A 23,273-nucleotide genomic window follows, 5' to 3' on the forward strand; every position below is an offset into this window, starting at 1 on the left:
ATGAATGAAATGGTATAATTAATATTTATATGCTCAACCCCAAACTCACCACCATTGAGTTCATTCTGACTCATAGTGACCTTACAGGACACGGTAGAACTGCTTCTCAGGGTTTCCAAGATTATAAATCTTTATGCAAGTAGGACATTTGTCTTTCTCCTGTGGGGCAGCCAGCTGGAGGCCTCTTAACTGCTGACCTTGTTGTTCATAGCCCAACAGATAACCCACTACACAACTCTTTATACTATGCCTACCTGCTCTGGCTGGATCAGGATCTCAATATGCTTTTCTGGGAGGGAGGAAGGTATGATTATATAAAACAAAAAGGGAGGAGCTACCCCGTAAGAGTTGTTGTCAACAGTATAGAAAGAATACTGGCCAAAGCTACTAGAAGAGAGTAGGCTAAAATGTGGTCCATGGGGAAAAAGAGGAAGAAGTGCATACAGGAACAAAACGTTTGAAGGCTTTTGGTGAAAACAATGGTATCTTAAATGATGATAAATTCACCCCTTAAGGATTTTGAGCAGGAATAAAGTCGTAAGCTGCAGAAGAAACTTTACATTGAAAATACTTCATTTGCCTGATGATGAATCTGAGTTAACTAGGTGACCTTGCAAGGTCACATAACTTATTCCAGAGCCTCAACTTGAACTCAACCCTCTAATTTCATGCTAAGTGTTCTTTTTTATTTGATATGCCATAGATTCTTTTATGTCCCTAACCATCTGAAGTACCCTCCCTAATTCTCTCTGTTCCATCGCATGCCCCCTGGGGACAATCCAAGAAATGAAATTCTGACTGTGCAGAGCAGGTACAGGTGATGGATGACCTGACAATGAAAGAGGCGTGATTTCTAATCATAAGTGCACTCTAAAACTTGATTCTGGGATGGGAAGTGAAGAGGAATGACAAAAGAAAGCAATTCCATAGACAACGAGAGAAGCAGAAGAGGAAATATTACCCTCTTTTGTACGGTCATTTTATTTTGTACTTAAGTCCAAATATTATATAAAACATAACAGGAAAAACTGAACAAATTTATAAAATAAACTGAGGTGTCTTGATGGAAAACAAAAAAGCTTTGCCTTTTTGTCTAAAGATCTCTTGCTCTGTTGTTAGTGTTGTACTTTAGATATCAAATTAAGATATCCAGCTTGAAACAAAAGTTGATGCCCTGTGCGGTTAAGCCATAGTTAGCTTCGTGACTGGCTAGAAACAAAAGATTTTCTAAAGTCTTATCCTAACTATTGGCTACATAACTAATGCTGATAGAGAAAAATGCAAGCTTTTATCATCAGACAAGAGCGAAATGGGTGAAGGAATGCAACTTACCTCCAAGTCGCCTGAAAGGAGGTGGAAAAATAAATACTGTTTTCCCAGTGTTCTCCCCAAAGCATTACACTAAGCATGCAGAAGGAGTGCTGTGAGCAGCTACAACAGTAAGATCCAACCTAGAAGTAGGTCTCAGGCCAAGCATGGGAGAGTGGATGAAGAAATCTTATCATCTGAGGCCAATACCATTTTATAGAATGCCCGCCTGCCTGTCCGTCTTGTGCTAAGGGATGTCTATGGCTGATTTTTTTTTGTTGATTCAAAAGACATTTCCAATTTCAACCTTGCTGAAAAAGAGGCGTGTTCACAATTGCTATAAGAACAGCTAGGATACAGGGTAAGGCTGACAAAATTATTTAGCAAGCACATGCTAGCTATTCCAGTTTGAAATGTACTCAACTGTAAAATTCAAAGGTAAGGCTGGAGCTGTTGCCCCTCCGGATGAGGAAGCAAAATCTTGCAATGAGAGGGAGTAGGCACTCACGAACTCTAGATGGAAAACGGCCTCCTCGAGCTAAGCTTGAGATGAAGAAGAGCATTGCCCAAGGCTGACCATGCCATTTTGACACCAAACAGAGAGGAAAAAGGGAATTAGGAAGGAAAAAGCTAGTAAGGTATTATTCCTCTGGGTTTGACTTGATATATGAACCTAAGTAACTGCACAGATATGCTACCCATTACTCCAGCATGAAGCTGATGGTAAATATCTCAAGACATTTTAAACCCAGAGAAATGCATAAACACATGAAAGTTACAAACATACTAAAATCAAATCTCCATGGTAAAATCTCTTCCGGTTTGAAGTCCACGTTACTCACGTCTTACTAATTCTGTATATTATTGGGGGGGAAAAAAAAACTAACAAATGCAAAGATTTGTTTTATTTCTACTAGGGTAAGGGGAAGGATAAATAGAACTGTTTCCAATTTGTTCCCCACTGTACACATACATACCCACATGCATACATACACACACACACCAAAAACTCCCCAACCAAAAAAAAGAAAAAGAAAAAATCAAGAATCGAAAACCCAAAACACCCTCAAACTGCACCGATACTTCGCATTTTGACCAAAATATTAGATCCTGGGAGGAAGTGCAAAATGCAAATCAAATGACCAAATATGCTGAACAAACAGCATTATTAATATACAAAATATTTATATTACTGCACTACTAACAGGTGATGTTCTCTGTGTCTGTAAAACTTTGGAACCACATAGCTGATCTGTTAAATCTAGTCCATGCCAGCTTCCAAAAACCAGAAAAGATTTTAGTTAGCTTCATTCTTTGATGCCTCATCAAAATTTTCTACGAGATCTAGAAAAAGAACAAAAAAATAAATGAGTCAAATGATACAAAAACAAACGTAAAAAAAAAAAAATGTAAATAGGATCCCTAACTTCTAACCCCAATAAAAACAAAATCATTTCTACTAGGATTAATGTAAAAACTACAGGGTAAGAGGCAGAAACAAACTGGTAGGATTTCACTTACAATTCACTTATCTGCTTACAATAGTAATCCTGAGAAAATGTGGATTTATTTTTTATTAATCTACATGAATTATTAAATTGAAAAGGATTTTCATGTCAATCACAATTCTCACAGAAAGGTTATAATAACTGTGTAAATTTATAATCACAGCAATTTCCATTTAATAAACACAGGTCAGAGATATGCGTGCCAACTTCTGATACATGAGAGGGCTTTCAGTCTTTTCCATTAGTTCCTATTTGCATCGATATGCATTAATTTAAATTCAAAACTCACCCATCAATGAAAAACTCAAAGTTATGATTGAAATGTGATAAATAAAATACTAAAAATCTTAAAATGTCACTTACCTGGAACATCATCATCTTCCTCATCAATGTCTTCTGGCTTTGGGGTTTTGCTATCCAACACTATAAAAGTTAATTTTAATATTAATCACCGAGAATAATTTTACAGAACACTTGAATTTTTGTCATGTTATCCCTTCTAAATTTCACATATTACTCAGAAAGAGCGAAATATTGTCAACCTACGGTCAGTCACATATTTTTGCTTACACAATATTAAAGTCAATAAAATTTTAACTTAATTACACATACACTAAATACAATTGGCAACTGCAATACAGGTTACGCTAAATAACATATGTAAATGGATCATTCAGATGAGTTTTAACAAAAAGTCATTAAAGTTAATTTATAGCAGTCATATTCTATTCTCCATGTCAAATATCAGTATTAAAGATTTCCCCATCTCTTTTATGTTAGAAAGTATCTAGATAAGTAGAATAGACACTAAAGTAGTATCAAGACATTCTGCTCTTTGGCGCTGAAACTAGAACTGTCCTGTAAATTCTGAGCTTGGGTTGTCATATCTATAATAAACAGAGCTAAACAAAAATATAGTTCTGTAATAATACTTTCTGTCACTAATCAGAAGTGAAAATCAGATTAACTTTTTATGTGGGCTGCATATTAATGGCACCTTGGCTTTTTATTTAACTCATTATATGAGGTTAACTTATTGTATAAAAAAGGCTTCCAAAAGTGTGTGAAAAATTCCATTTTTCTAAAACATTTTGATGTACCCTTGTATTATTTCCAAAATGTATGCATTTTATATACCACATTACTTAACTACAGAAACTTAAAATTGTCACGCATAAAAGGATTTTTCAAAAATAACAAAATGCACACACAAACTAATCCTTTCAGCATTTAAAGCAGTTTCCCAAACTTATTTGGCCTACCACCCACTTTTCATAATAAAAATTACTCAACAACTCCCTAGCAATTAAAATATTTTATACTACAGCCCACAATCCAAGATATAATGTAGGTATCTGGTTTTAGTAGACTCCCTGGAATGCTGCCATGTCCCTGGAGGAGGTGGTATTGGCCATTTTGGGAAACACTGATTTAAAATATTTGGTTCTTTAAATAAGGTAGACAGAGAAAAAGTATAAAACTGAAATACCTACCTTGCCTGGGGAACTGTTCAGCTAATTTCCTAAGACTTGTTAAGCTGTCAGCACCAAGCTGACTTAATATTCCAGGCAGCATTTCTGTGATTGGTTTGGCTTCTGCATGGCCAGTAATAGCAAACGTGTTAGCAGAGAGGGAAGCTTGGACCTTGGGATTGTTGAAGTGAATAACTGTTCCATCATCTTTAATCATGTTTACCTGAATAACCACAGAAACAAGTTATTTCATATATTTGATAAAATGAAAATAATTTAAAAAAACAAATTGTGTTTTTTAAAAACCTGGTAGTTACATAATTATCTAATAAAAAGTGGCCATAGGTAGAAAATAGTTGTAGCAACAAATTAAAATGGTCTAAATAACAAAATTACTAGGATGGTTAAAAAAATTAGTTTTTGTATTACAGAATCTAAACTTTTAAATTCAAAGACTCACTGTGAGAAGGAAGTTTATGTCCATGAATGGGGAAAAAAGGGGAATCATTACTGGCTTCTTAGTGAAATTACCCATTAGAGGATTGGTTGTAAAGAGAAAACACTGAAAATAACCACTGAAAAATCCATAAAGAATACTCAGAAATTTAATCATTCAGATGTTTTACTTCTTTGGACAGTTAGTGAATTTACAAAACTTCCAAATTGTTCTCATCATCATTTTATCCTCTGTAGAGGATTCTGTCAGTTCTTCAAATTTGTAAATGTAATTTCTCAATCCTTATAAATGTCAAAGTAGCTCTCCCAATTCACTTGCCTGGCCACCTAAATATGACTAGGAAACCTTTAAAATCGTTCACATTCTTTCACCAATATGAACTTTTCAGATTTCGTTTTACCTACTGCCTGAGACTTACTGAAACGGAAAGCTGAACATGTACTATTTAAATCACCACTTTTCAGGGGGTGGTGGTGGTGGTACAGATGTGAACTTGGATAAATTAAATGTATAAATAATATGATTCCACCATGTAGGGTGAGGTTGAGTCCACTGGGTAAGTTACCCTGGTGGCAACATACTTATTATAAAAAGTTAGGAGAGCTAACTCTTGGCTACTTTGGATGCATTTCACACACCATCCAAAAATTGCTTTTGGCACAATCACGCAGAGATGCTGAGTGTTGTCCAGGGTCAGGGGATCTGGGCTTTGCTTCCTCTCAGAGGTGATCACTAGCATTGACAAGGCAGTACAGGAAAGAAAGGGGAGAAAAGGGCTTCTAAATTTCTGGCAAGAGTTGGAACACAGAAAAGATAAATTCCCTGGAAGGTTACAACTAAACTTCACAAATAATTTCCAAGATTTTATCACACACGAAAAAAACCATGATTTCCTTTCCTCTTTTACTACTATATTTAAAGTTCTATGAAGCATACAACACACAAGAAGCATTCAAGCACTACTGACATGGGCTGTTGTAAACAAGGATTTAAACTAACATTAGAAAAAGATCAGTGACACGATTCTGAAGATGACAGCTTATACAGCTATTTCTAACATTAAAGTGCCTGGAACAGAGGGGCTTGAGAAAGACATGAACTTGGGGGATATGAGGTGGGGCATTACTCTGGACTTATCTAAGAATCACATTTTAAATGGGGAAAGAATAAAGATTTGATAACTACATTTTCTAAATCAAGAGCAAATCACATGGTTAATAAAGGAATTCTACAATTCTTCCATATGTGAATAGTTTCAAATGTTGGAATATGAGATGTGATTTTATAGGCAATAAATTATAAGATATTTAAAATCACTTATTATTGTGAAAACTTACCAGGAGGGGAAGGGGAAGGTGGGGGAGGCAGGGGGAACCGATCACATATAACCCCCTCCCTGGGGGACGGACAACAGAAAAGTGGGTGAAGGGAGACATCGGACAGTATAGGCAAGAAAAAATAATATTTTAAAAACTATCAAGGCTTCATGAGGGAGAGGGAAAAATGAGGAGCTGATACCAAGGGCTCAAGTAGAAAGCAAATGTTTTGAGAATGATGATGGCAACAAATATACAAATGCTTGACAATGGATGATGTATGGATTGTGATGAGTTGTATGAGCCCCCAATAAAATGATTAGAAACAAAAATCAAAAGAACCACTTCACACCATTCTGTTGAACTTATAAGTTTTTCAGTTCAAAGCCTTCATATGTTAGCAGAACAAATACTGATGCCACGAACTCTTGGTTCAGTAAGCAACATACTCAACAAGTAGCTGGTTAAGTGAAAACGCAGGACTTGAACTGAGCTTTCACCAATGTGTGCTTCGTTTCCTTCTACGTCACCCTCATTTCTGAAACATTTATTTGCCTATCAAAATCCAATGCCTTCGTCACAAGAAAGCTTGCCAGAAAATCATTTTCTCAGACTATAGGCCACATGGAGAACGCAATGAAAGCAGGATAAAGACATGGCTGTCTCTATATATATGCAGAACAGGCTAACGTGGGGACAAAAACAGTAAGTAAATGCACAAATTTCCCTCCAATTCGAGCTTCTCTTCGAAAGGATAAATGTTAATCAAGTCATGCATGACACTGATGCGGATCTTTCTAGCTTGAAATATGTTGTTTGTGTGAAGTGTGAAAGTAGAATGAATTCTACTTCAGAGTGCAAAGCAGAAATTAATTTTTTTTCTGAAAATGAGAATTTTAGTGTAAATAAGAGGTCCTGGGGGACAGTGAGGAACTGAGGGCGACCATAATTTAACGGTCTCTGGAAAGTGTAAACAACACTAAGCGTGGGTGGGGGTTGGGGAAGTGGTAATCAGCTCCTTTCTGCCCATGGAACACAGTGGCACCTGGCAGAAAGCTGGCTCTCTTGTGGGTGGGGTCGCCTCCCTCAAGAGAGACCTTTTTAGGCACAAGCTATTACAAGTTATCAAACGGTTTATTCATGGTAAGAATAAGGTACACCGATGAAGAAAGCTGATGGTACCCGGCTATCAAAAGATATTGCAAGGTCTTAAAAGCCTTGCAAGCGGCCATCTAGCTAAGAAGCAACAAAGCCCACATGGAAGAAGCACACCAGTCTGTGAGATCATGAGGTGTCGAAGGGATCAGGTTTCAGCCATCAAAGACTCACAAAAACATATCATTGTGACAGGGGGGAGTGCAGAGTGGAGACCCAAAGCCCATCTGTAGGCAATTGGACAAGATTTCCTTCCACAACCTGGTTGTTTCACTTGGTCTTTGTATAAAACCGTCTCTGGTGGCCTTTCCTATCCACACCGCCCTTCTCCTACCACTCCCACCTGGAAGCTTTAGATTTCTTTGCCTTTAGTAACGTGTAAAAGATATCTACTTATGATAAATTAATGAATTTATGAACGACCAGAGAAGCTTGTCCAAACAATTCTCCCCATTTTTGTTTCTGAAGAGGTCATACATTAAGCTTTCGGAGGATATAAGAATCACTAATAATGTCAGTCTACAAAGTAAGATGAGGACAAAAAATTTTAGTGAATTTTTTAAACTTGCCAGTGATCACCCTACTTCCCACCCCAAACACTTTTTGTGCTCTGAAAGTCAGAGATAGCGAGCAAAACACACACACACACACTCTCTCTCTCTCTCTTCATTATATAGAGGATTCTATTATCATTTACCTACTTACTAAAATTTACTTGTAACCTCAAAATCAGTATGGTAGCTGAGGCAAAAATAAAAAGAGCCCCATGCACATGTCCCTAGTTGCGATAAAACAAGTCAATGTCCAAACTTTCAGTTTACTCTCATAATGTAAACAAATGTCCTTTTTGGTGGTCTGCTTAGTGCCGTACTTTGGCATTTCTATTGGCGAGCTAACTGTTTATAATGTGCCCCAAATGTCTAGTGTTCCTAAGCAGCAAGCTGTGATAAGCCTTATAGGGAAAATCCATATTATTAGATAAGTTTTATTCAGGCTAGAGTTATACGGTGATGTGAATTCAACATTAATGAATAATGTATGTTAAAGAAGATGTCTATAAACAAAAACATATAAAACAAGGTAATGTGTTAATTGGTTGATGAAAATGTGACCCTCTGAGGCTGGCAGGAACCTAATCTAGAATATTTCCCAGAAATAAAGGGTTCAGCGTTCATTAGTTGATGCTCACAGCATCTTTGCAGAATTTAACTACTGCAAATAACAATAATTTACTGTTTTCATATCTCCATGTGTCTGAAACCTGGTATGATTACAAGTATACATTTACAGCAGTCACGTAATTTCCCCTCAAGAAATTATTTCAAATAAAAATTATGTATCCTATCATTCAACAAGTCAATTATATTTTAACAATTCAATTTTAAATATAACACAAAATATAGTGTTTGAGAAAACCAGGTAATATACAGGACTAGATATTCCTTAAAATTATTTTAGATTGTAAAAGGCAACATAAATGATAGGTTTTATCTTGGTTCTCAAGGAATCAATTTTAGAAAGAGGGAAGGAGAAAAAAATAAAATGCCCCTCCATCTTTGGTTCAATTATTCTGAAATTGTATAGTTATTACCTACAATTGTTAATTATATATATTTTCTTCAACAACTAATCTATAAAGGTAGAAAAAAAGCAAGCAAATACATACACATGCACACACAGCGATAAGTATGTACACATACCTAAGGACCTATATATCCAAACCAAGTCAAACTGTGAATCTTTACAGGAAAGAAAGCCTCATCTTTCTCCCAAGGAGTGGGCTGGTGGTTTTGGGAGTGTTGATAAGTTGTTCAATACAAAAATGATGGTCTGATATGTAAACCCCTATCAAATTCACAATAAAAAAGTTGTAAAAACAAACAAATCCTGGGGATAAAAAGGTAAATATGGGGCATTGTATCTGTGGACTACCAGGAAGACTTCTGGGAGGAAATCACTCCTGTAGGAAGACTTGAAAGAGGAGAACATCAGCAACGTCCTTGAAAATACTACTGGAGATTTCCTACACCCACAACCGGCACAATGAATTCTGGCGTTGAGTTGATTCACAGGAATCCTAGTGGTTGGGACATGTGAAATGCTGGCCTTGTTGCTAGCAGCCCAACACTTAACCCCTTCACCGCCTGGGGATGGTTAAGTACTTAATAGTACACAAGGCAGGTATACCTCTTACTGTCCTTTTTGGGGGAGGTGCATGAGAAAAAGGCCAAGCATGGGTATAGGAAATCATAACGGAAAGGACCAAAGGCAGAATAAACACAGGCACAGCATGGACTCTCTTTCTGATACACATTAGTTCAAATCGGGCATCCAATACTTATTAGCTCTGTGGTCTTTGGCAGCTCTCTAGCTTTCAAGTCTCAGCTCCCTCATCTGTAACCAAAGCAACCAACTCAATGGGATACTGTGATGCTGAAATGGATTAAGACATTTATTGGTTAGCTGTCTATTGTTAATTTTCTCACTAGATTGTTAGCTCCAAAGGATAGAAACCATGAATAACATCTAATGTACCAGTTTAGCAAGTCCTCTGCCCAATTCTTGACATGTAATAGGTATTCAGTAAAATTGACTAGCACTGCTCTAGGGAGAAAGATGTGGTAGCCTGTTTCTGTAAAGATTTCCAGCCTTAGAGAAGTTTGCCTCTGTCCTACAGTGTCACTGTCAGTTGGAATTGACTTGGTAGTGATGGATTTGATTGGAGCATCATTAAGTATTTTATTCTGACAATTTCACAATATAACAATTTTGTGACCTCAGCAATGCATTACAGTGAGTTCTGTATTCGGAAAGGCTCAAAGATTACAGACTTGTTCGGTATTTCAATATAAAATATATATAAAATTCATGCCACCTCTCACTAGGTTTTTTAAAAAACTCATTTTATTGGGGGCTCGTACAACTCTTATCACAATCCATCCATCCATCTGTTGTGTAAAGCTCATTTGTACATTTGTTGCCATCATCGGTTTCAAAGCACTTTCTTTCTACTTGAGCCCTTAGTATCAGCGCCTCATTTTTTCCCCCTCCCTCCCCTCACTGGAAGATTTTTGAAATCCATAAAGCTCTTTCATGCGATCCAAAACAAAAATTTAAGACAAAAAGGACATATTAATATGTCCCTTGGAAATATTACATTAATATTTTATAATATAACTAATTACATGAAAAATTTCTCTTTTCCTAAAACAGTGGTTCTTAACAAAATCAACCAATTGCCACTCTCAGCAATGCCGTGTGTGTCAAAGAAAGCTGTGCTGCATGGGTTTTAATGGTTGATGGGGAAGAAGAGTAGATCGCCAGGTCTTTCTTCTAAGGCCCCTATGAGGGACTTAAAACTCCAACGTTCTGGTTAGCAATCACGTGTGTTAACGATGCCAACACCCAGGAACTCCAGTGATTCGCAACCAAGCATGATTTTGCTTCCAGGGGATCTCTGACGATTCCTGAAGAAATTTTTTATTGCAATGACTGTGGGGACACTTCTGGCACCTTGTATCCAGAGGCCAGGATGCTGCTAAACATCCTACAATGTGAAAGGGCAGCTCACATAACAATTACACAGTTCAAATATCAGTAGTGCGAAGGCTGATGGAGAGGGGACAGGGAGCAGGAAAACCGAAAGGCAGGCAACTTGCCTAAATACTTACAAGCTAGTTTAATGTTTTCAGAGTTCATGTCCAATTATTACTACAACCTGTTCCTTTTTACCAAGTTTTGGATTGTTAACAGGCTTGAAAGACCTACGATGTTTGCTTTTTAAAAAAATCTAACCCAGATTAATCTCTCTGAAAATTATTTTAGATCAATGATCATATACAAAAACATTCACTAAATCTTACCAAAAAAAAATCATGTCCAAAAAATGGTTAAGACCTGTGAATGAAATTCTGTTTTATCTGGAAATGTTTCTTTCAATTGTATGCCTAGAAAGGTTCACTAGGTACTATGACAAACATTTGACTGATACATGAAATGTAACTGTCATGACATGTAAAACATGATTTAGTAATGGACTTCAATATATGTGGGAGACTGTACAATGATTTTGAAAATACAAAGCAGCTTTATATATGTAAACTTGTTTATTACTCTACCCAGGGTGGAAGGGCTTTGCATCACTCTGCCAGTTCCTTGCCTTTTTTTTAGGGGGGGGGGGCTCTGCTATTTATTAGTGATCCCCAACTTTGCATTATTTCTACTTCATGCTTTGCAGCACATTGCAGTCTTGTTATGTGGTTAGGTGGCATCGAGTCGGCTCCGACCCATAGTGACCCTCCGCACAACAGAACAAAACACTGCCCGGTCTGTGCCAACCTCACCATGGTTCCTATGCCTGAGCACATTGATGCAGCCACTGTGCCCATCCATCTCACTGAGGGCCTTCCCCTTTTTCACTGCCCTTCCACTTTACCAAACATGGTTACCTTCTTGAGGGACTGGCCTCTCCTGACAGGTCTGAAGTATATATGAGGGGATACCCCCACCAACCTGGATTTGCACTAAGAGCCGAGCTTTCATAGTACACATTTTTCTCGCTAGGCAAGCATACAGAAACTAGTGCACCTACTGCCATCACACGGAAGGTAAATTTTTTTGTAAAAGCATTTTCACTTGAATCTCATTTTTTGTGATGGACCAATTTAAGAGAACATTGTGCAGCTGTGAAATTTTGTTTCCTGCTAGGAAAAATGCCGCAGAAATTGTTGTGATGTTAAATGCAGATTACAAGACAGCGCTATTGGAAAAGCACAAGTGTATGAGTGCTTTTCTCATTTCAAAAAAGGTGAAATTTCGATTGATGACAAACCTCGTTCTGGACGTCCATCAAGTTCCCGAATGGATGAAAATATCAACTTGGTAGTGCATTTGGAGTTCATTCCACCTGGTCAGACTGTTAATCAAGCTTTCTATTTAGAGGCTCTGAAAAGATTGTGTTAACAGTGTGTGACTGAAAAAGCCTGATTTGTGGCAGACGGGGAACTGGTTTTGCCACCACGACAATGCACCTGTTCACGCAGCCATCTCAGTGCACCAGTTTTGGGGGAAAAACAGCATGCTTCTCTTGCCCCATACACCTTACTCAACTGTCCTCACTCTGAGAGTTCTTTCTGTTTCCATGAAAGAGGGACATAAAAATGGGCATCGATTTGATGACATGAAAGAGGTGAAGAAAAAAACGAGGGAGAAGCTATCAGCCTTCCAAACAGATGAGTTTGGAAAATGTTTCCAAGAATGGAATCACAGATTTGACAAATGTATTAAGTGTAATGAAGAGTACTTTGAAAGTGATAAGGTTGTTTTCTAAAAAAGTTAAATACATAGATCTTGGGCAAAAAAAAAAAAAAAAAAAATTCCATTGGGGGGAGTACCCCCTTGTAAGACAAAGTTTTGCCATCTTTGCCTCCAAGGAGCACTCCAGCCGTATTTCTTTCAATACACATTGGTTTGTCCTTTCAGCAGTTCATGGTACTTTCAATATTCTTTTCTAGCATCACAATTCAAATGCATCTAATATTCCTTTTTGACATTCAATGTTCACATGCATATGCTGCAATGGAGAATATCATGGCTTGGGTCAGGCACACTTTAGTCCTCTAAGTAACATTCTTGCTCTCAGTACTCTGAAGAGGTCTTGTGCAGCAGAGTTACCTAATGCAATACATCCTTTGATCTCTTGATTGGTGCTTCCATGAGCATTGATCATGGATCCAAGCAAGACAAAATCTTTGCAAACTTCAACCTTTTCATCATCATTTATAATGTTAGCTACTGGTTCAGTTATGAGGATTTTGGTCTTTCTTACATAGAGTTGTAATCCATACTGAGGGCTGTAATCCTTGCTTTTCATCAAGTGTTTCAATTCCTGCTCACTTTCAGCAAGCAAGGTCGTGCCATCCGTGTATCACAGGTTGTTAATAAGCCTTCCTGCAATCCTGATGCCACATTCTTCTTCATAGAATCCAGCTTCTCTGATGCTTTGCTCAGTATATAAACTAATATGGTGAAAGGCTATAACACTAAGGCACACCTTTCCTGATTTTAAAGCATGCTGTATTCCCTTGCTCTGTTCACACAACTGCCTTTTGAGCATACAAGTTTGCTTTGGAACATACAAGTTCCAAATGAATACAATGAAATGTTCTGGAACTCCCATTCTTCTCTTATGGTCCATGCAATTGAATGCCATGGCACAGTCAATGAAACACAAGTAAACATCTTTCTGGTATTCTCTGCTTTGAGCCAAGAACCATCTGAGATTAGTAATGTCCCTTGTCCCACATCCTCTTCTGAATCTGGCCTGAACTTCTGGCAGTTCCCTGTAAGTGTATTGCTGCAACCGTTATTGGATAATCTTAAGCAACCTTTTACTCGTGTGTGTGATATCAATGATATCATTCTATAGTTTGAGCATTCTATTGGGTCATCTTTCTTTGGAATGGGCACAAATACGGATCTCTTCCAGTCAATTGGCCAAGTACCTGTCTTCCAAATTTCCTGGCACAGATGAGTAAGTGCTTCCTCTGTGCTATTTCCTTGCCTTTTGGGGGGAGCTTTGCTATTTCCTTATTAGAGATCCCCTTTATTAGAGATTTGCATTACTTCTAGCTCATGCTTTGTAGTACATTGTATTAATCATCTATTAAAAACTCTGAGGTGGGATCACACACAGTATATGAAATAATTAAATCTGACTTAAGGTAATGAAAATTTAAGCACTGGCAATTATTTAAAATGAGTAACAAATTACCAAATAGAGGTGGAGATAACATATGCTAGGTAATTGATTGAAATATCAATTTTTATTCTCATATTTGCAAACAAGTAGTTATCATCTAATAAATGGCTTACTTTCTAAAAGAAAAAAAATTAGCCTGTAGTTTTTGAAAGAGGTCCAGAAAGAAAGCCAATTCATGTCAACTTATATTAAAGCCTCCCACCTAAAGTAATTATTAAAAGGAGTTAAAAAATAGAGAGGTGCTCCTTAGAGGAAATAAGTCAACTTACCCAAGAAGGTCTCTGGGCTAATTTCTCTTAGAAAAAAAAATGTTATTTTGCATAAAAACTCAAGAACAATTATATAATTTTGTCATTATGCACATACCTTCAGTCTAAAAAGTATGATAAAAACTTAACTATGTATTGAAATCCTTTCTAACAATCATTTATTTTATACAAAAAGCAAAATCAACAGCTGAGGTCCTTCAAAAACATCTGATCAACAATATCAAAGATTCTTCTCACCCAATATATTTGAAAAGTCTAGACAATTATTTATGAATGTACTATTTGCCCACATAACTTAACAATTTACACAGTGCTCATACCTCTTCAATACCAGCTATATTATTCACAGCCAACTTTTTAAGAGAACTCTGAAGCTTTTTGTCATCAGCTGTAGCTGTTCTATGTACCACCTTCTTCTTTCTGCGAGCTGTACCCTGAAAAATAACCAGATAGGTATGGTAGCATGCCCAGCATCAGCAACTGCAATCACATGTCTTCCCATCTACCACAATCACCAAAAAGAAATCCACATAGGAAACTGCTGACTAAATAGTAACAATTAATAAGACCGCCAGAGTTGTGAATGTTGGCCTAATCTGGACTTTCAAAGGTCAATTCTAGCCATTTCTTATCCAATATCCAGCCTTTATCATTTCAACACCACTTTTTGTTTCAAAATAGTGCTTGCTAATAAATAATTGGTAACTTCAAGACAATTAAGTACTTGTCTTTAAGTTACAATTTTCCAACAGGATAAAGGATGTTTTTATACTAAAAAACTAAACCAAATAAATTCACTGCCAGAGAGTCAATTCTGACTCAAAGTGACCCTAAAGGGCAGAATAGAACTGCCCCACAGGGTTTCCAAACTGTTTATTTTATATCCGAAGAGCCCATCTTCCTCTCCCAAGTGGCTGGTGGGTTGAAATGCCAACCATTTGGTTAGCAGCCAAGCACTTTATATCTATCTATGTGAAAGCTTTAGACTCTGAAAATCCAGGAACGAAAAAGGTCAAGTTCTTCAAAGTAGCTTCAAGAAGTATATATTATAGTGGGAGGAAAAGTCAATAAATATACAAATAAATTAGTGAATTTAAAATACGGTAAGGGCTAATAAGGAAAAAAGAAAATAAGCCCACAAAGCCAAATCAGCAGTGCTGTGTGCTTGGGTGGAGACAAAACGCTTCTTCACGGGAATGCCCGTGGACGACCCCTCTGAAGGGATAACTTAGGAGCTGAGACCCATGCGCTTTACACAACTGATGTGTGTATGGATTGTGATAAGAGTTGTATGAGCCCCTAATAAAATGATAAAAATAAAAAAAAGAAAAGACCTAGGGCAGAGTGATCCAAGTAGAAGGAACGCAAATGAGAAAGCAAGGCAGTATGGGTAGAACAGAATGAACAAGGGGAGAAGAGGACAGTGAACTCAGGGATAGTGGCTCCGGATCACATGGGCCTAGAGTGCCTTGGGCAGGAGTTAGAGTTTACTCTAATTGCAATAGGAAGCCCCTGGAAGGTTTCCATCAGAGGAGTGGTGACTTTGAGCATGTTTTTAAAAGGCATCTTTGAGTTACGGTTTTGAAAAAATGACTGTGGCTGCTGAGTGGCAAATGGACTATAAGAAGACCAGTCAGGAGTCTACTTAACAGTCCTGGGAAGAGAGGAGGGTTGTGGCAGTGGAGAGGGTGAGAGGTCTGCTTCTGAGAGGTGGGAACAGTTCCTGAAAATGAAGTATGAAGAAAAGCACCTGGGATGATGCTTACATTTATGGCCTGAGAAAATGGGTTGAAAATGATACTGTCTATTGAGACGAATAAAGAAAGGTTAATTTACAAACTTATGTGCTTTGAAACTTTAAATGCACTTTCCCATTGAAAAACTATTTAAAATGATCCAGGAACTCGTTAGTTTACAAAATGTAACTGAAAGCAGAGCTGAAATACTACCTTTTAAAGCAGCCCAAGCCTAAAGGTTAAATCTTTGTGAGCTGAGTAGAGCAAGGTAGAAGGAATAGAGAGTTCAATCTCTGGGTGGCTTCTGGAAAATAAATCAGCCTTACAGAGTGGAGGGAGGGGCTTCAGACTCAACATCTCCAGTAGGCGTGGATGACAGCTTTGTGAGTTGCTGCGTGATCAACAGAGGCTATGACCAGATCCAGGTTGCTGAGGGATGGAACAGCAACTTCTCACACAAATGGTCATTTATTTATGAATGTTCCTGACTCAGAGATAGCTCAAATGCTCGAATACCTAAACTCAAATGATCTTTAGGAACCTCAAAGTCTAAAAGCTTATCAGTCTACCAACCTATCTGTCCTGTTTATCCCGTTTTATACTTGGCAGCACTACATTCAGTCTCTAAAACAGAAATGTGGGTGAAGGGAGACAATGGACAGTCTAAGATTCGAAATAACAATAACAGTATATAATTGATCAAGGATACCCGAAGGTGGGGGAGGGAGGGGAGAAAAAAAGATGAGCTTATACCAAAGCTCAAGTAGAAAATGTTTCGGAAATGATGGCAACATATGTACAAATATGCTTGATACAATTGATGTATGGAGTGTTACAAGAACTGTAAGAGCCCCCCCCAAAAAATGACTTTTAAAAAATCTGGTGATCCATCTCTGATTTCCCCTCTTCTTCATTCCTCTAAATTCTATCAGCCACTGAGTCAATTCCAACACCTAAATATATATCCCATAGAACTACAGCAACAGTTTCTGGACTGGTTTCCTTTCTTCCCAACTTCCATTTTCCACACTACCAGCAGCCTCTTTTCTAAAATGACTGTCATTTCACCTCTTAAACGTTCAGTATTTGCTCATTATCAAGAAGATAAATTCCAAATTCCTTCATATGGTCTATAAACCTCTCTAAGACTTAACTCCAAATTATCTGGTCCAGTGTTATTTCCATTAATCTAAATTCAGCCGGTCCCAAACTAAAACAAGTCATTCTATTTAAGAGCCACTGTATCTCACTAGGTGCCTCTGCACTCGTGGAAATGACACTCCACTCCCCTTATCTCGTACTGTCCTCCAACCTGCCTAGTGATAACTTATTTTTTTTTTTTAACATTTTATTAGGGGCTCATACAACTGTTATCCCAATCCATACACACATCAATTATGTAAAGCACATTTGTACATAGTGATAACTTATTTATCCTTTAAAAACTTTAGCTCTTTTACTGACTCACCTCTATTAGTCAAGTGCCCCCCCTTACTTCTTTCATTTTAACATTTAATGTATTATAATTATGGGCATGCCTCCCACTCTCAAGCTGAGTAGAAAAATTCTTATTTATCAACTAGGTGGCTGGCACTTTGTAGGTCCTCAAGAAATGGTAGTTAAATGAATAAATGCCCCAGCCATGTTTAAAATCTGCAACAGCAATATGCTGCATCAAGCTCTTTATGTTCTGTGGTTCTCCAACATCCCTAATTTTTACTTTGGTATATTACATTATACTTGCTATTGCAATATGGTTATTTTGGTTATACATCTCATCTCATCTCATAGCAACCCTACAGGACGAGGTAGAACTGGCTCTGTAGGTTTCCGAGCCTGTAACTCTTTGTGGGAGTAGAAAGCCTCTTCTTTCTCCCACAGAATACCTGGTGGTTTCGAAATGCTGACCTTGCAGTTAGCAGCCCAACACGTAACCACTAAGCAACTAGGGCTTACATGTTTACATGACTAATGATTCCAAAGTCTTAAAATTATATCACTATGAAGGAAGTAGAAAGTACTATTCATTTCTTCCCTCACTCCATTCCTGATCCCAGGATGTTCAGTTATTATCAAAGCAAATGGCATAGTGAGGCAGCTACATAAAGCAGTGTCCTGCATTCCCTAGTCCCAAATCTGAAGTACTGTTCTCATTTTCCCTAGATTGCACCGAGCAGAGATACAAATAGAATTATCTCCTTGAAGTTGGTGCCAAAGCTGAAGGGAATCATGGATGCGGGTGCTCTAAATTAGCTCTTTCTTAGAAACCGTATGATGTTGCAACATATTTACCTACACAGAATAGGTACTAGGGAAGAACTTGAAGGTCCTAGCAATAAAAAAATGTGCAATCAGCTTGAGCATTTATAGTAAAATCTTCTGGAAACTTTGCTGTTATAATAGGTGTATAATGTAATCGGCGAGTATCCCATCAAGGTGAGGTAGTATTAACATTTGGTATGCTCTGCAGGGGAAGCTAATATAATAAACCAGTTGTTGAGTCCATTCCAATTCAAGGCAACTAACTCCACTATCTCTTAGTTTTGCACAAGTTTTTCAATGGCTGAGTGTTTGTTCTTCCAAACTGCCACTGGGTAAATTTAAACCCCCAACCTGGTAGTTAGCAGCTGAGCACATAACTATGCATAATAGCAGCTATCATTTATTAAGCATCTTATTTTACCAGATACCATGCTAGGTATTTTGTAAATACTACTTTAATCTTTCAGACCCCTGGTGGTGCTGCTGGGTAAGTGGGCTGCTAACTAAAGGTCAGAGGTTCAAACCTACCAGTGAGAGAAAGCTGAGGGTATGTGCTTCTGTAAAAATTTATGGCTTCAACTGATTACAAGGATCTATATATAACCTCCTCCCTGGGAGATGGACAACCGAAAAGTGGGTGAAGGGAGATGTTGGACAGTGTAAGATATGACAAAATAATAACATAAATTATTAAGGGTTCATGAGGAAGGGGGAAATGGGGAGGGAGGGGGAAAAATGAGAAGCTGATGCCAGGGGCTAAGTGGATAGTAAATGTTTTGAGAATGATGAGGGCAATGAATGTACAAATGTGCTTTACACAATTGATGTATGTATGGATTGTGATAAGAGTTGTATAAGCCCCTAATAAAATGATTTAAAAAAAAAAAGAGATTTATGGTCTCCTAAAGTGTGTATAGATGTCAGAGTTAGTCAGAATGAACTCAATGGCAGTGGGTTTGGGCTCTAATCTTTGGAATTATCCTACATAGAATTAGTTCCAGTTCACAGATGAGAAAATCGATGTTTATGAAGTTGAGAAAATTGCTCATGTCACAGCATATATTAAGAATTGGGATTAAAAGGTGGCTATTTCCATCGTCCCATCCATTAGAAGTCGATTAGCTCTGTATTTTAAACCTAGACAAGTTATTTTCAAATTGGAATGTGGATTGTCTTGATGATTGAACATCTTAGATTTTCAACAGCCACAAATCCAAAATAATTTTACTATCTGGTAATCAGACACCCCCCTATCAGTTTTTCTTATGACACACTCACCTTGCCCCCTATCCGGACCTGAGCCTGAAGTTTGGCTAACTTTTCTTGATTCATGCTGATGGTAAATCTAGGAGGGGAAAAATAGATTTGTTAAAGTCCACTGTTTTAGGCAAAATAAAATAACTTTTTATGTGACTAGAACCTTCAAGGATTTTAATATTCTTTTCGAGCTTGCCATATGCATCACCATAATCATATTAATACTGTCAATATATACTTGTTTTACTACATAAACCAGATAGTAAAAGCATCAAATTGATAATACTATGAAAGAGTTGTATATACATACAGACAGTAAAGTGGGATTCACTTACTTGAAAATTTCTCCTTATAAACACGATTTAGTATTTTGGCATTCAGTAAAGCCAAACCAATTATGAAATCTCTGTTGGGAAACTACTTCCTACCCTCCCCGCTACCGCAAGATTTTTACAGCAGAGAACTGTTATCAGATGTCATACCAAAACCTTCAAGAGGAATTTTTTCCCCTTCAAAATAACCTTCTATATTTCTTATAAACCATAAACAGCAAGGGAAAAAAAGCTGGGCAAAGAATTTCAATAATTGGCCTGTCAAGTTCTAAGGTAGTCTCATCTTCTATTCAAAGCGGCATGTTACTAAGGAGAGAGACCCGGACTTCGACATTCAGTGGTTCTGTAGTACGCTACAGAGCTCATTCAGTGTCTTTCACAAATACGCCATTCTTCTAGACACTCCCTCAACACACAGGGCAAAATAATTCATCACACAATTTGACAAATGCATCTCTGCTACAAACATTAAATTCTGGGGCAGGGGATGCAAAAATAAATCCCAGTCTGGTTAATGATAGTCCTACTAGACTAAGGACAAAAAGTTCCTAAGTTTATAATGGGTCATAACATTCCACACAATACAAACAAAAGTCAAAGATAAAGTCTTGTTGTACTTGTTCTGCAGATCAAAAGAGGATCACTCAGATTCCCCCCTCCCCGCCAAGCCCCATATGCACTGCCATCATGTCAATTCTGACTCAGTGTCCCTAAAGGGAGGGTAGAACTGCCCATGTGGGTTTCTGGGTCTTACTTTACTGGAGCTGAAAGCCTTGCCTTTCTCCCCCACGGGAGCCCTGGTAGTGTGGTGGTTCAGCACTGGGCTGCGATCTGCACCTTCGGCAGTTTGAAACCACCATCACCTCCCTCCTCCACAGGTGAAAGATTGGGTGCTTGGAAACCCATAAGGGGGGGTCACTGAGTCAGCGTTTACTGGATGGCAGTGAATATGAGCTCTCTGGTTTGAGATGCAAAAGAGAAAGCAAATAAACCTTTGAGGTCTGAGAGAATGAAAGATAGTATGAGATTACTAACCAGTTTGAATTGTAATAACTGTGTAGGCACAAAGCTACATATATGTGTATTTCATTCTTATTCCTCTTTAAGGCCAAAGTCTACTTCTCAAGTAATATTTAGAATTTACGACTCTTCAATGTGTGTTTGGCACTGTATCAAAGTACTCAAGGAGCTAAAAACACTCTTTTTAGACACATATGTGAGTAGTGTGCACGCCCAGAAGTCTTAGGTGTGCCAAGCTCACCTCTGCCAAGAAATCTGCTGCCATAAATCCCTATCTTTAGACTCAAACAGCCACGGAAGATCAAGATTCACTTTTCTCAAAGGAATGTGGCCACAAAGGTATAGCTAACTAACAAAAAGCCTAAGGAATTCCTTGCCCCCACCCCCCAAAAAAGGAGCTAAGTTATCATAATTAGACAGACTTAAACCTTTTGTTACTTGTCATTTGGAAATACCAATTCCCAAGAGAAGGAGTTGGAAAGTCAAGTCAAAAAGAGTCCAGACTTACAGGTAACAAAAACAAGAATAAAATTAATTCTTTCATCCATGTGGACAAAGAAAGGTCAGATTCTATGCTGGGCAGTCAGGATAACAGAATGAAGAAACCTTGTTCCCAAGGACTATCTTAGAGAACCTGCATTGAGGGGAGGTTGGGGGAGCTCCAGGAGATAAGAGGGAAAGAAGAGTGCTCCTTTGTCTACTAGCTGGTCGGGGTGTACGGCTCAAGACCTGAGAAGACCGGATCCTGTCCAGAGAGATAGCAAGCTCAGAACCTGGAGCAGACCTCAGAGAGCAGCTGTTTTTCATTTCCTCCTCCCCAATCAACCTTGACTATGCCCCACATCCTTGCGTTAAATGAGAGGTCATTGAAAAGACTTGCTGGTAGTAGCAGCGTATAAATTATAGACAAATAGAGGAGCCCACCCCTGCCCCTTATTTGTATTACATAAGGAAAGGAAAGAGGGTCTCTGAAGGGCGAAGGTAACTTCCTAAGGCAATTAGTGAATTCTTGAGAATCCTGGACCTTTTATCCATTTCCTCCAGGGTGTGAATAATCAATATTTATTGAGTTCCTGCGTTCCAAAAAAGTGTGGTAGCCACTTTCCCAAACATGTTTACATAGATGATTTCAGTTCCCGTTCTCTATTATGTGGCGTTTGGAGAGGTTTTAAGGGTTCCACATTGTACAGCTAATTCTTTTAACCTGCTGGGAAGTTAGTTTACTTCTTTAAACTGGTTTTCCTCCCAAAGTTTCTAAAACTCGTTTTAGAGAAGCAGTAACAGGACATCATTCACAGGGCTGTTTTATGGGTAAAGGCTAAAGGATCAAGCTGAGTGTACGTTTCAAAGGATTGGTAACTATTGTTACCACTTTCGGAGACGGCTATGGCATACAGTGAAACAATGTGGAAACCAAAGTTGATACCGCCATTCACGTATGACACCGGGCCAGGATAGACATCGTCTATTCCCAGACACCAGGCAGTTGATTAAGCGATAAAGCTGGGCGAGGAGAGGGCTCGGAAGAGAAAGGCGGACTTGTAAACACTGCCGCGACAAGGTGACGGGCGCTGCAACAAAGTTCGGTCCCAAGTGCTTGGGATGCGGAGGGGTGCTAACCTCAGTTTCCCAGCTGACCCTAACGAACTCACTGGGAAGATCAAATGAGACGGCAAGGGATGGGCTGTACCAAGCTCGGGGCATTGTTGCGAATAAGGACGGGTCGCGGGGCCGGGGGACCACTCGCCTCCTTGGGACAGTCTCTGGATGGCTACAGCGCGGGCCCGCAGTGAGCGAGGCGGTGGTGCCGGGGACCTTCCCTAGGTGCCGACCCCCAGCTGCGCCGCCGGTAACCTACAGGCCAAGCCAGCCGCCTCCGCCCCCACTTGGCGCGCCACGACGGAAGTGGCAGCCCGAGCGGTTGGCGGGTGTCGGAAAAGGAGGGCGGGGGGAGACCGTGCACAGTGGCCTATGGCCGTGGAGTGGCGGGACCGCCGGGGGTCTCACCTGAAGCAGGGAGGGTCCTCAAACACCAGCACGCGGCAAGAGCAAGATGGCTGCCTTAGTGGAGACAGAGAAAGACGAAGGCGGCGGGAGCAAAGTCCACGTGATACAGCCGGCTCCACCTCTCCCACAGCAGAGAGGCCAATCGGGGAGTCCACACTTGAACTACAATGCCCAGCATGCTGTGCGCCTCCCACTAGAACGGCAGCAGGTGCAAGTGAGCGCGCAGCATCCTGGAGCTTGCAGTCTCCGGTGCATTCCGCTGCGTTCTCTAGCAGCAAAGATTGGAAAAACCACCGCCTTGGCGGAATTCTGATTCCTAGAGACCCTATAAGGCAGAGAACTGCACCCATGGAACTTCCAAGGCTGGTCACAATTTTTTTCCCTCCTATATTGGGGCTGATGGGTTCGAACCTC

At 39.0% G+C, this 23,273-nt stretch overlaps 1 protein-coding gene across 1 annotated transcript; it reads right to left on the reverse strand.

Annotated features, from left to right (window-relative positions):
* Nucleotides 1-939: 939 nt before the first annotated feature.
* BTF3L4 (basic transcription factor 3 like 4) lies at nucleotides 940-22,943 on the reverse strand. The gene is made up of 6 exons (XM_004699426.2): nucleotides 22,860-22,943; nucleotides 19,522-19,588; nucleotides 14,566-14,679; nucleotides 4,310-4,511; nucleotides 3,180-3,239; nucleotides 940-2,652 (listed from the first exon to the last, which is right to left on the reverse strand). The coding sequence occupies exons 2-6, from the start codon at nucleotides 19,573-19,575 to the stop codon at nucleotides 2,606-2,608; spliced, it is 477 nt and encodes a 158-aa protein (XP_004699483.1). The 5' UTR covers nucleotides 19,576-19,588; nucleotides 22,860-22,943; the 3' UTR covers nucleotides 940-2,605.
* Nucleotides 22,944-23,273: the final 330 nt, after the last annotated feature.

This window comes from Echinops telfairi, unplaced genomic scaffold (assembly GCF_000313985.2).
Source record: "Echinops telfairi isolate 266 unplaced genomic scaffold, ASM31398v2 ScPeMD7_443;HRSCAF=831, whole genome shotgun sequence".
Lineage (NCBI taxonomy): Eukaryota > Metazoa > Chordata > Mammalia > Afrosoricida > Tenrecidae > Echinops > Echinops telfairi.

What these genes read in the sequence shown, in the direction of transcription:
- BTF3L4 (XM_004699426.2), bottom strand. Translation starts at nt 19,575, where the DNA reads ATGAATCAAGAAAAGTTAGCCAAACTTCAGGCTCAGGTCCGGATAGGG. An exon ending in TGAACAGTTCCCCAGGCAAG is followed by an intron (nt 3,240 to 4,309) that starts GTAGGTATTTCA and finishes TAACTTTTATAG; the next exon opens with TGTTGGATAGCAAAACCCCA. An exon ending in GGAAGATGATGATGTTCCAG is followed by an intron (nt 2,653 to 3,179) that starts GTAAGTGACATT and finishes TTCTTTTTCTAG; the next exon opens with ATCTCGTAGAAAATTTTGAT.